General features: G+C 43.5%; 1 protein-coding gene across 12 annotated transcripts in view; it reads left to right on the top strand.

Annotated features, from left to right (window-relative positions):
• NECAB2 (N-terminal EF-hand calcium binding protein 2) overlaps positions 1–14,168 on the top strand; it is a 368,024-nt gene that overhangs the window by 72,465 nt on the left and 281,391 nt on the right. For 11 of the 12 annotated variants that reach the window (XM_073307521.1, XM_073307523.1, XM_073307524.1 and 8 more), the window contains one exon: positions 7,104–7,128. In XM_073307521.1, the coding sequence (XP_073163622.1) occupies positions 7,104–7,128 (25 nt within the window). Of the gene's footprint in view, positions 1–7,103; positions 7,129–14,168 lie in introns of those variants that run through there. The other variant, XM_073307526.1, reaches the window with a different exon arrangement.

Genomic DNA, 14,168 nt, shown 5'->3' with positions numbered 1-14,168 from the left:
CCTCCACCTTGGAGGAGTGTGTATAGTTGGCTCCACCTCCTGTATATTCTGGTGCTCGTGCTCCACACGTTTCACTTCCTCACCCTTGTGTCCTGCCCTGATACCAAATGGTGGGACTATCTATCTATCACCTGTGGAGGGTGAGGAACCCCAGTGGGCCAGTCTCTATTCCCCCACGGCCTGCAGAGGATATCTGTTGGCGGCTCCTCCATGGAGCCATGAGCATGGGCGTGTAGCTGGTGCGGTTCACCCCCATCCCCGATGCCTGCCGCTTTTGCAGCGTGAGGGAGAACCTGGCACAGGCTTATCTCGAATGCGCCAGCTTGCAGCCCCTATTCCGGCTCCTCCAGAATCTCCGGTTGAGGTTGTGGCTGCACTTTCCCCCAAATCTGTTTATCTTCTCGCACCCTGTCCTTGGCCCCATGAAGTCGCGAGACCGCCTTGTCAGCCTCCTCCTGGCCCTGGCCAAAGTGGCCATCTTCATCACCGGCAGGAGGATGCTGGGGGGCGGGGTGTGCTCTGCGACTGTGGGGCCTGTTTCTGCTCCTCCCTAGTCTCACACATTCGGGCAGAATTCCTCTGGGTGGCATCCGCTGGCTCCCTAGGCAGCTTTGAGGGGTAGTAGGCACTGTCTGGGGTTCTCTGCTTGGTGTCCCCCTCTGGATCCCTAGTTTCGAACCTGTGACCGTCACTCCTGACCCTGTTGTTTATTAGTTGTCCCCTGCATTCAGTTGGTTCCTGGGTCCAGTGGTCCCTCCCGCAAGGCTGGGGGAAAGGCCTTTAGATGTGGGCACCCACCTCCCAGGATTTCCAATAAGGCCTCACTACAACCACACTGAGGTGAATGGGGCAGCTCATTGGTTACTCTCTTGTCGTATTGTTAAGCTCTTTCTTAACCACAAGGGCAAGGAACTTCCTGTTACAACTTATTAAATCTTAACTTCTGATATAATCCCATGACTCCAGGATCTGGGGCCCAGTGTGCAGGCCTGTAGCCTTAATCCACCCCAGTCCTCCTTTTTTGTAGCCATTTCCCTTCAGTCCTGTTCTCCATCTTGATTGTGTGTCTTCCTAACATTCTAGCCTGGGCCACTTTAACAGCTAATCCAGTTCCACTTTTGGTGACTACTGCAATCAGTGCTGATATAGTGAAGAATTTGCTTGCAATGATATAAGAATCGGAATTGCTGTGTTATGACTCTACAGAGGCACTTCAAAAGCAGTTCTGTACTATCAATATTTTCTGCAGTGTAGGATTTATGTTTAGTTTATAAAAATGAATGCATTTTCTAAAACCTTAACTCTATTTTGAATATAATTCCACAGAAAAGCTATAATGAGAATGAACAAATTAAATTAATGTCTATAACTAGTAAAGTTGTAATGTATATTAAATTTAAAACCCTAAATCATACAGCAAATAGGTATGTTACCCATAACTGAGGGTGAAATACATCCTGGTTTGGAGGGCCAGGGCAATACCCTTTCCACCACTTAAGCTCTGCAGTGGGGCTGCTGATGGAGCAGCTAAGTGAAGCACTTCCCTCTGTGGGCACCTAGCATGCTTGCTGTTTTGCATCCCCATAGGTTAGCATGGAGAGGGTTAATGGTGGATTTGTGTTTACCAGTAGCACTAATTTACTAGCCTTCACTCCAGTCTGCCGCCCAGGCTGTGCTGGGGCCAGGGGTCTGAATCGCCTCTGTCCCTTATTATACAGTTACTTGAGTGTGAGATGATCCCTCTGAGATGCTGGGGAAGGACGTGATGCTGGAGAAAAGAGGCCTGCTGGCTTCTACTTCTGGCTGTAATCCAGCCTTGCTATGTGGCTGTGGGTAACTCATCCAACTTCTGAGCCTCAGCTGAGCATGAAAACCTGGGACCAGAAACTAAGGTCCTGGTTCTGAAACCGGATCTGTACGCGGGAGCCTCTTTGCAGTCAGTTGGGGTTCCAGGCAGGCCAGTTGGGGTGGATACCATTGCAGTATTTGGCTATACCTCCTTTGTGCAGGAGTTGGGAGGCTTGCTTAGTTAATGTTTGTAAAGCTCTTTGAAACCCTTGGACTGTCAGTTGCACCAAATTCCATTCATGTGTGACTGAGTGTAACTTAGCCTTGTAAGTACAAAAGTGTTAGTTAAACCTCCAGGATGGGATTTGCACAGGGATTTTGGACGTCCGTTTCTTGTTGAAATCCATGAGGGCTGGGTGTCCAAGTGTTCTAGCTAGGTTTGAAAATTTCAGCCCTGATAGTCAATAGGTGCAAGGTGATGGGTTCAAATTTCCCTCCATCATCCTGCAGTCTAAATATATCCCTTTCAAAAGATGCCATATCTCTAACTCTGCCATCCTCTCCAAAATTCACAGCATGGTAACTAAAATAAGAGAATATTGTGGAGTTCCTTAAGAGTTTTGAAGCCATCCTTTTCCTGCAGCAGAGCGTATTTCACAGACCTTTATATAAGCAGGATTCTTGGCAGCACAGCTGAGTAATCATTGTGTTACTTGTGCCTTCATCACGATCTTGGTGTGCATTCCAGATGTTCGTACGTTGACTTGCTTGCTGTCTCTGTTTACCAAGCATTTTATCTTTAATTACAGTCTCTCTTGGAATTCCGGTCTATTTTTGTGTGGGTCCAATTAAATTGATATAGTAAGTCTTGCTTGCCAGTAATGACGGTGGCACAGCCTGATGCTGCTGAATAAATACATTCTAGTTGTATCATGGGTAGTGTCTTCCCCAGGTTCACCTGATTCTGATGAGAAGTAAGTTATCAACGTGGTGTGCTGGCCCACCAGCAAAAACTCCACATAGAAGAAACGCTTGCAGGTTTAGGGACTGAGAAGTTCCTTGGTCTGGTGTGTTACTCCCAAGTTTATTAAAGGCTTTGGCTGTTGATTCTTGATCTCTGTTTTGCGAAAGGAGACCCTCAGTGTTTGTTTGTTTTTTCCATTGGCCCTAATAGGAATCTTGCACATTGACCAAGGAGGAATTAGAGCTTTTTAATGAACAGTCTCTGCTCCGGTGACAAATTGCAAAACAAAAAGGAGGAAAGTTAATACATGCCCATGATCTGGGATCCTAGAAGTTCTGATGCTTGCCAACTTCTAGCAGGGCTATCCAACTTTGCCAGTTGTATATGATAGTGCATCATTTTTTCTAAAATTTTGCCACATGAGTGGCTCCTTAAGATTCGATCCATAATTCAGCATCCCCCCCCCATTTATTTACGTTAACTCCTTCTGCTTCTTTGAGTAGCTTCCCTGTTGTTTGACTCAAGCTAGGACACATTTTGTGCTTCATCTGTTCTTGGCCATATTACTACTATATGATAAGGTCTGGTCTTCTATGATGGGATTTTTCCCCTAGATTATACTCTCAGTAATGCATTTCTCAGGGTAGTAAATTGGAGGAAAATCTTTTCTTGGTAGGATTTCAGTGAGATGAGAACTGAGCTCCCAAACAGCTCTTTACTTGTCCCAAAACATTGTTAAAAAGCTATATTTCTTACTGCCAATGATTTTCCCCCTCCGACCATCACACTTTGAGAGCAGAAGGTCTCCGCAAACACCTTAAATAGCTTTTACTGCTTCTGCATTCATATAGTGCCTTTGATTCAAAGCACCAGAGAACAATAACAGAAGGATGCAACAAGGAAACAAAAAATTTGCAGTAATCAGCATTTAAAACAAAAAGATAACATCTGCTGATCCTGTGCGAGAGTAAGAAGAAAAGAGGAAAGGAAAAACATTGCATACAGAGGCAGCATACCATGGGTATTGTTTATAGGGGTGTGCCCAATGGCCCTGTGAATGAACCTGTTCCAGTCAAACTGAGGACATTAAATGGGGCTCTCTTGATTTAGTCTTTTATTGTTTGTTGTGGGGCTCTGTGCTATAACCCAGATGCAAGGCAATGTTGTCCACTTAGCTACATTTTATAAACGAGTGGATTTACAAATAACTGCTTCCTGATTGACATGCCCTTGGCAGGCTGCCCACACATGGCCCAGTCCTGCAGACCTGAAGTCAGTGGGAACACTCAGGTGGGTAGGATTTTACCCTTATATTTTTCACTGTTCTCATTGGGCTCATGGGGAACACACAGGAATGGGAGCTGGAGTGGAGGAATTCTCAGACTTGCTCCTTGTGGAGATGTGTCTTCAATTCATTCCATCTGGGTGTAGGGTTTACCCCTCCCGTGGGACCATTTCCAAGGGTTCAATTGGTGTCTAGGTCCATTTACACAGAAACCCAGTGCCAGCTCTGTCCCCAATACACCCTCCCCACAACTGGCAGAACTGATGAAGTTTCAATAGCCAGCTGCTGTTCCAAGGTGCCCTGTGATGCAGTCTGCCAGGACTTCTCTGGGCCCTTCTGAAGGCCTTGTCACCCTGACAACCCCTGCTGAAGGAAAGCCCACTTGGATCAGGTTACCGACGTGACTTCATACTCCAGAGGCCTAGACGGGCCAGGCAGAGACACTGACCAATCGGGAGCCATCAGGCCAGTTAAGAAGACTTGTCTGCTTCTTCTCGGGGGCAGTGTGAGGTGTCACTGGATGGGGAGGAATTCCTCAGTGCTAGGCCAGAACCCCCAGGCCAGGCCAGGGCCTTGCCTTCAGCACTGCAACTAAGCACTTGAATTTGAGGTTTATGCTCTTTATTTAAAGTCCTAGACAGCCACATTTGGATTTATTTTTTTGATTTAACTGTTTAGAGACTGATGCCAAACTTACGCAAGGGCCACTATACTCCAAACAGGTGTCCAAAGCTATTGCACTAAGACAGAGAGCACCTGTATTACAATGCTTGGTCCCACAGGGGGCACCTCCACCTGCCACATGCTCCCTTTAAGAAGGATTGCGGGAGTGAAACTCTAATGCAGCCTGTATGCCTATCCAAATGGTATCTAAACCGTTTTGGGGTTGCAAAAGTGGGTAGCAAACTCTTGTGAACATGCCTATTTCCAGTATTCTCTGTGTGGTCAGGCTGGGGAGATTGCAAGAAGTGCCTTCTTTCAGTGTTTCATCACCGTTTTTTCCTGTCACTTCTAGAAACAGGAATAGCAGGAGAGGTGAAGGGTGAAGAGGTGAAGGGGAAGTTAGTTGAACTTTTGAACCTCTTAACAGCTTGGGTTTGGATTTGGGCTGTGTGTGAGTGAAGAGTTGGGTCCTTTGTTAATGCACACCCATTTGCCAATCACTACACTTGTCTTGGTGACAAGACACACTTGTCTCTGTGTGTGTGCATACCCCCCACCCCAGGTGTGTTATGTTCATTCCAGTGGCTGAACCTCAAAAGAGTAGCTATACTGAGGCTGAATGACCCCCACTGGGTCCAGCTGATGTTGGTTACACAAGTCAAGCCCTGCAGGATCTGTCTGTAGAGACTGGCAGTGGGCCAACCTCTGTTGTTTTCTCTTGAAGGTCTTGAGTTCTGAGGTTTGTTTGACTTTTCTAATGTGGGTCTGCTTGTATCAGAACTGGGGTGCTCATTCTTAAATATTATAAAATATTGAGTCATTTGTACAGTATCCATTTTGAGCCTTATATAGGATAGGTGATACCCTAGGTAGAACATTGATTTAATGTTACTTAATTAAATAGTATTCATTTAAGTAACACATTGTGCAGTTCAGTTTGCCTCCTGGGTTCCTTCTTTCATGCAGCATTTTCTCCTTTGATTTTTTTGAATGAATTTATGACCCAGAAAATAAGACTTCATTTTGTGACTGACTCCGAGCTGCCTGCTGCAGCTTTTATTCCCTCCATAATAAAATCCTTCTTTTGTTTAGCCAAATTCTCCTTTCTAGCCCAAAATAATGGGCTCAGGCTTGGAGAGGAGATGATAATGATGATGATTTCCCTTTTCACACGGAACATGTGAATTTTGCAGCAATATATGGGAAAACCTGTGCTAACAGTTATTTGTCTCAGTTACCTATCAAATCCCAGTCTTCACAAGAGTTCCTCGTTATTAATTGTATTGTGCTGTGTTGGCCAACTCCTTGGCACAAGCACCTTGTCTCCTCCTCTTTGATCAGAGCAAAACACAAAGTTGATGCTTACCAAATAGAAACAGGAATTCCCAAAGGGATTCTGATCCTGCCCCCACTGAAATGCTAAAGGGTTTTGTGGCAAAAAGTCTATTGACTCTTTAGGGGGGAGTAGGACTGGCTCTGGGTGGCTGGAGAATCAGCACAAGGGTGTGTATGGTACTTTGAAGTGAGAGCTGTCATCTTTCCATTTCCTTCTTTGAGCAAATACTTCACTATTGAAGTGGTAGGCTGGATGGCTTAGGACAAAATAGAGTGTGTGTATGAAGCCTGGCACCTCTCTCCCTGATAGCAGTGACTGAAGGTTATCATTGCTTGATGCCCGCTAATTGTTCTTAATAGAATGAGTTGGTGGTTTCCATTCATTTATAGAGGATAAATATCTATACTTCAAAATCAGTCCTACTCCTGGATGCATTTTTGTTGGCAATCTCAGCGGAGAGAACAATGATTAGCATGGAAAGAACTTTCTCCCTTAGGCCTGGTCTACCGTCGTCTAGAGGAATTTTGCAAACATTTCACACTGTTAGCTCCAATGGAGCTTAACTAGTGTTAGCAAATGTAGGAACCCAGGCATAGACTGGAAACCGGCTGCTATGGTATTTTAAGCACCTGCTCTGAGCAAGGTTGGATGAATGTTTTTAAAATACCAGAAGTGTAGAGATGTTTTCACTACTGCTACCTAAGATGTAACTTATTCTGCACATAAATGAAAGTTCCAAGACTGTCAGTCCAATAACTTCCTTCTCCAGTAATCACTTAAATTCTGGGGTCTGTGGCCCCTCCCTCATCAGGGAAGGGGAGGGCCTTTTCTAGGGGATGCCTCCCACCATCCCAGGATTTAAATAGGCCAGTAACTTCTTTTTTCACAGTAAATACCCTCTAAAATACAAAATAAAAATGCCATCAGAAATGAGCTTTGACAAGCCAGAAATCTTGATCACACTGTTTAGGTTTGGAACTGGATATAATCTTGGTATTAATCGTTTAGTAAAAAAGAAATGTAACAAATCACAAATAGTAAAAATGTGTCTCTTTTTTTAATTCTAGATTTTCAGACGTGCTGACAAAAACGGTAAGTCTGTATATTCATATACATTTATTTTGCTTTTCTTTTGACTGAGCCTAGAATGTTCTTGTGGATAATTGTATCTAACTCCTCCCCACCCTGAAGCCTCATACAATCCAGGAGACTTTAAGAAAGCAATACAGGTTAATGCTTTGAGAAGGTCACATAATTCTATGGCTGCAATATTCTTAGAATCAATGTGACACTAACCTGAAACTCCTAACAAGTAAATGTGTTCCTTAAGCAGTTCAGATCTACTCTATGCCTCAAAGCAGTGGTCTGTAAATTACACATGTCTTGAAGGAACATAAACCAACTTCCTGAGAAACAGTAACTGACTGATCCTGTTGTAATTGTTCATCTTTGTGACTTAGTTCTGTCCCATTTGCAAAGCTGCTTGTTTAGTGGTGTAAAATGGATGGCTCTCTCATCAGCAGGGGAAGAATTCAGAGCCACCCAAATCTCTCTTGTCAGGTCCTCTCCTCAGGGCTCAATTCACTGCCAAACTCACAAAATAAGGCAAAACAAAAGCTAAGTCCTCAGAGCACCCCAGCTGCTAGGGCTAAGAGGCCCATCTATCTGTAGCTGTACCTGGGGCAGGATGCACCTCTTCCTCCTAAAGCCCCACTGAGTCATGTTATAGACAGGTCTTAACCCTTCCTTGGCCATTCCACTGTCACAGGTTCACGAAAGATTAAGAGGCTTTGTATGTGTTGAGGTTTTGGTGGTTTTGTGGAGTCATGTGGATTTTCTTGCATTGAAATGGATTTTGCACTTATCCCAACGGGAAGACACAAAACTGTAGCGAAGTCCAATATATTGCCACGACGCAATGAATTACAGAGATTATTCTTTCTTGGATGATCTGTTTTGGATTCCTAAAGAGATAACTGTTCTGCTTTCTCAGTGAGAATCTCAGGTGAGATGGGATATATTTTACTTTATCTGAACACAGCAATTCATTTTCACTGTTGAAATCTCAAGATCCAGTGTCCAATCTTCTCCCAACACCACCATGAGATAATCGGTTCCGCACCAACAAGTGGTGTGTTTGTGGAGGCAGTTATTGGCATAATGGGTGGGGTTTCTTATTAAATAGGAGACTGGAGAAAACCAGTCGTACCCTATCCAGGGATGGGATTAATAGGGAGATTCATGGGTCCCAAAAGAGAGCTATAGTGGCAACCACAACTGTGAGCATGAAGAGGTTATACACACTATTGACCTACTGGAGTCTGTGCAGTAAAGGTAACACCAGCATTTCAACCTGTCCCTTATAGGGTAGGACCCTATAGGCTGAGTTACCTTGTTTTTCTGTCCCTTGGCACAGAGAGAGATGCCACAGGCTTGGGAGGAGGCTTTCCATGCTCGGCCAGTTAGATCCACTCCTGCTGGAGAAGGAAGGCATCCTTTAATGTAGAAGGAACTCTAAAACCCCGCTATGTATCTGCCAAATACCAGGGGTTGTTGCCTTGAGAAAACAAGTTAACCATTTTTCTGGGATCAGAGGGGAGGGTGGGTTTGGGTTTGGATTCAAGAGCCCCTTGCTGAAAAAAGAGAATAAAGAAGGGATTAAAAAATGAAATAAAATGCCTGTATTAAAGAGTGAGATCAATAGTAACTTAAGGCCAAACTAGGTAAAGAGCAGTACTATTATCTATGCAGGATCCTGCCTGGGGAGAAACTGGGATAAAGACCTGATAATATCCAGCACTGAAGGGGCCAGATTAGTCTCTGTCACTGTTGGTTTCAGCAGAGTCACCCCAGAGGTGATTGAACCCTATGTTCTGTCTTTTGTTCTTGCTGGCTTGCTCTAATATTACAGGCAAGCCACCTCCATTTTGATTATGTCCGATCTGTAGCCAAAACACAAGAAACTTCTTGTTTGCATTCACTTTTCTCAAAGAAGAGGGCTTTTTTCATGAAATCTTGTATACAGGGTGCTGTGAACTAGAATGCTGTCGGTTCAATGGTATTTATTTATATTTTTCTATTTCCCTTTAAATTGTCAATATCTTTCTGTTGCTTAAAGATAATAGGCCAAATTCTGAGCTCAGTTATGCCTGTGCCAAACTTGTGTAGTTTATCACGTTACTCCAGATTTAGACTGGTGAAATTACTTCTGTCCACAGCAAATGTTTCATGTCCTCCTCTTCTTAGGATCACTAAAATCACTGGCTAATTTTCCAAGAGGAAAAAAATGATTACTGTCCTTTATGGAAAGTAATTTAATTATAGAGCAATAGTCACTGCAATAATGTGCAGTAGCCTGTTTAAAAAATTCATTTAATCTTGATTTAACATATCTACCTTGATGATGTCAATTTAAATGATTATTTTTCAGATCTAATCACTTACTTATTTTGCCAAGTGATGTCTTCGGCACTTTTGTTTTAGTCTCCACCAACAAAACAATCCCAGATTTAGATGTACTAAGTTCAATGATTCTGGAAATTAACAAACCATTTTCTTGGCTGATGTGCCTAGATTAATGTCTATGCTGCTGAATGTGAGTGTAGCATCTGTGTGGTGGCGTTCTTTAAACTTTGGTGTTCTGCTGCATTTGCAGCATTTCAGAAGGAACACGCTAACCGTCTGGAGGGCAGAAATAGAGGTGCTTCCCTCTAACCCAGCAAATGAGGGAAAACTCTGGACATTTCCTGATTCTAGGTGCTAGGGCTTCAGATCGTGAAGATAAACTTTTGATGCAGTTATCATCTCAATATAAAGGGTATAAATAAGGAATAATGCCAAAGAAATCAGTGGAGTTCTGCTGGTTAATGAGGGGGGAGCATGAGGTTGTACAGCTCATATTCTGTGCTGCTCGTTACATGCGGTAAACCTGGAGAAATTGTGTTCTGTAGACTTCAGATTCCTATGATTTATTGTGCTGATAAACTGTCTGCAGGGAAGGAAGGATTTCATTATGTCAGCTTCAAAAGCTGGTGATAGTGCCCATTCAGTAATATGTCTGATTTATGCACCCTCAAAGACGTTTGGCCTGTAAAACATTAGGTGTTATTGAAGTAAATTTAGAAAGAATGTGCTATGCTGATGGGATTTAGTTACTGTACATCAGTTATAGTTGATGTTCTTAAAGGACAAATATTAGCGTCTGGGGGTAAAACCTCTTTCCTCATTTCACGTGTCTGATGGACTTAGTTTTTATTATTGAAACCTGCCTGATGCTTGTCTTTTCTCAATCTTATGATGCTCAGTTACTGATGACAGGCAAGAGCTTATCGTTCAGTATTTTAATGTTAGTAGCAGACCAAAGGCCACACAAAGTATCTCCATTAGCAAGAATAATTCACTTATTTCTCTAATCACTAAAGCACTGCTCTCCACCTCTGATCAAAATCTTTGCCCAAATCCTCTGCAGGCCTCTCACATGATATTTTATCCCTTAATACAATTAGAACTAGTGACCTGTAAATATCAAACTGTATCAAGTTGATACATTACGATTTTGTAGCAAGGGGGAAAGGGCAAGCTGATAGAATGTGGCAGGACCGCTAAAAGCATTTTGATGTTGTGTCCATCTGACTGAAGAGGAGGAAAAAATGTAAGAAATAGAATGAAGGGTATAGGTAAACTGCACTGAATGGTTTGTTAATGGCATCTCTTTGCATAGAGAGCTGGGTTTACAAGTGGAACTCTATACATCTGATGAAGTGAGCTGTAGCTCACGAAAGCTTATGCTCAAATAAATTGGTTAGTCTCTAAGGTGCCACAAGTACTCCTTTTCTTTTTATGGGTTTAAAGTGTCCATTCCTGATCATTTGCTTTCTGGGATACCAAGGAAGAACCACTGTACATTGTATGCGGAGGGACAGCTACAGCTGATCAGTGAACTGATCGATATTGCTAATCACTGTGGATCTTTCAGGGAGAGTGCTATAGACCCTTCACACTTGATATCTCTTCCTTTCATGTATGCTGTGGATTTTTCAGGCATTAACGAGGCCAGCTTCTATTAACATCATTGCATTCTAAACATTTCTTGGCATAATGTTTCAATTAGAATCAAATCAATGGGGCCAGGTTTATGACATTTCTCCAAGATAGACTGGGACTGCAACATACATTGAATCAAGCATTCGACGGACCATACATAGAGATCTCATGAAATTTGAAATGTCATTTTCAATACGCAGTGGCGTATTGTTATAGTCGTTCAGGAGCGGTGCTTTCAGAAGTACCATCGTCAGCCCTACTTTGTGGCTAATGCAGCTAGTCTGACAAGTTACCCTGTGTGCATGGGAAAAGTGAGCACAGACATGATGAAAGGATTTTGTGTTTGTTTTCCTTGGCTCCTAAAACCCCCTGTTTGTTTCCAGCCATCTCACTAAGACTTCTGCCTATCAAGAACACAGTTCTCTCTAGTTGTCACTTCTTCTACGCAGGAAAGAAAAGCTTTATTTTGAGACAAATCACCAACTTTTCCTCTTCTAACCGCTCCCGAGCACCATTTCAGACCCCTTCTGTCAGCACGCGAGGAAGTGCTTCCTGTAAAACCTCCTCTGATGCTCAAAGAAACAGAGCCCTCCTTCCTTTTTATGCCTCCTTTGCCTTTGTCATCCCACATGTTGACTAGTGGAGACTGCGTACACACTGAGACAGCTTTGCTAATCAGCATTTCACACAACATAACAAAACCTGTTAATAATGCCCTGATTTTGAGTGCACTGCTTGCCAGCTGTAACATCTGCTTAGAAAATATGGATTATGTCACTTAAGGGAGAAGTGATGCTGGCATCTTAGATCTCTCATTATGGACTTGTGAGGTTTAATCCTGCAAAGTGCTGAGCATCCTGAGTTCCTACAGAAGTCAATATGAATTAAGGGCACTCACCCTCCCTCAGGAGTTGATCAGCCCATTTTAGGATCAGGCCCTAAATTCTTATGTCTTCCAAATAATCCATCAACATCACAATTGAAATTTAAGATGGAGGGAAACTTCTGATGTTTAGTTTTTCCTTTTCTCATTGCTGTATTCTTACTGTCCAAACTACTTGGGTCAGTATCCTTCTTTCCTAACGAACATGTAAGCTCTAGCCAAGTCGCTGTAATTCATTCTTTTCTTACTGACTGGTCTGTAATATTGAACTCTTATTGATCTATGCCGACCTGTTTCTCTCTAACTCTGAGAGTTAATATGCCAATATCAGTGAATGACCAGTAGCAGCATTCATATGGTTTGTTTTCAACACAGTCCTATTATTTAGGGCCTAATCTTCCAAATTGACATGACATAGTGTTTAGTACCATGAGTAAGTGCACAATAACCTGGCAGTCTCATGGTACATTTACTGTGTGCTTTTATTAATTTCACTGTAACCAGTTTTTCCCCTCATGCTCCTAGTGTTGTCCCCTGCTGGTTTCAATTTCCTATGACACTCAAGCAGGCATCCTGCTAGGATGTCCTAATTACCATGGAGCCCCAGTGGAGCTGACCACCAGGGGCTCAGAAAAGTGACAGTGACAGCTGCATATTTTTGCACTAAGTATTTAAATATTAAAAACACCCCTCCACCCCCACCACAGTAGGTGCTGGGGCATGTTAGGCAATGTGCAATATAATCTAAGGAATACTAGTTATTTAAGCCACTAAAGGACAACTCCAGGCTTGGGCCAGAGCTCTGGTGGCTGTAATGTCACAGCATGGTGTATGTTGAAGTTGGAGTCATCTGGAGTGACTTCCGAGAAGCTAAGGTGAGGAAAAAATGTTTGCTTAAAACACATGATATGCAAAATGTACCCATCTTGTGGCTTGGGATGTCCGTAACATTGAAATCAGTTTAAGAAAAAGCTGATTTCTGTTACTGAAGTGTCACTTGGACCAACCCAAGAAAACGTACCTGAATGAAAACTTTCGTTCTATTGTGACAGCAAGTTACTAAGGTGGCATAGAAATAAACCCTTAAATGAAGGCTTGGTTCAGAACGTCTCATCTTACTTTCTTCCGACAAGGCGGTTTGGATGCTACCCTGGGACTCAGCCCTGGGTTCAGTTCTCCACTCTGCCACAGACTCCCTGTGTGACCTTTGGCAAATCATTTAGTCTCTCTGGTGTCAGTTCCCCATCTCTAGAGTGGGGATGATAGCACTGTCCTGCCTCTCAGGGCATAGATAGATTTGGTAAAGATTGTTTAGGCCAGATAAGTGCCTAAGAGACTTCAGTATATAAAACAGTAAAAGGTGCAGTTTAGTCTAGAGCAGAGGTTCCCAAACTTTGTTTGCTGTGCCCCAGTCACATAACAGTCCCACCCACCCCAACTCTTGCCCATCTGGGCAGAAAGTGACTCACTGAGGGGAGTGGGTGACTCCTACCCTGTGCAGCAGCAGGACCTGGCTAGCTCCTTTGTGGGAGAAGCCCATGCTAGTACCTTCTCCACCCCACCCCCTTCCTGACCCAGAGCCTCTTGCTCCTGCAGGCTCCAAAGGGTTTAAAATACAGAGGCTGTAGGCTGACTGGCTGGCTCTTCTGACCCCAGCAAGGCAGTAGCAGGGACAGCATGCAGGGAGTACCCAGTGGTCTGGGGAGGGCTGGGGGGAGATTGCATTGTGTTCCCTGTAGTCCTCCGTCCGTCGCCTACAACCACTGGGGACTCCCTGCGTTCTGTCCTCACTCCTTCCCTGGACACCTGGCTTGCTGCAGCCCTGTGACCTACCTTGCATGCCCACCATAACCTCATTGTGGCTCTCCAGGGTGCTCCTTGCTGTTTGAAAACCAGTGGCCTAGATCCTAGATGGAGATAAATGACTCATTCTATATGAAATCAAAAGGATAACTTACATTGTCATAAACTTCAAATTTTCATCAAAGTCAGTGGAATTACTCTGGATTTTACATCGCTATGACTGAAAGCAAAATCTGGCCTTCTTTCTCCATAGGACAAATAGAACCTGCAGTAACTGCATAGAAGTACAGTAACCCTTTTCCTTTGTAACTGCAATGACACAGGACTAATGGCTTAGCATCAGTTTTGTCACAAATTACTTTGAATTCTAAAGGACGCCTTGTGCCAATTTCAGCTCTAACTA

The sequence above is a fragment of the Lepidochelys kempii genome, chromosome 12 (genome assembly GCF_965140265.1).
Source record: "Lepidochelys kempii isolate rLepKem1 chromosome 12, rLepKem1.hap2, whole genome shotgun sequence".
Classification (NCBI taxonomy): domain Eukaryota; kingdom Metazoa; phylum Chordata; order Testudines; family Cheloniidae; genus Lepidochelys; species Lepidochelys kempii.
The sequence above is the reverse complement of the archived record's forward strand: the minus strand, read 5'-3'. Positions and strand labels throughout refer to the sequence as shown.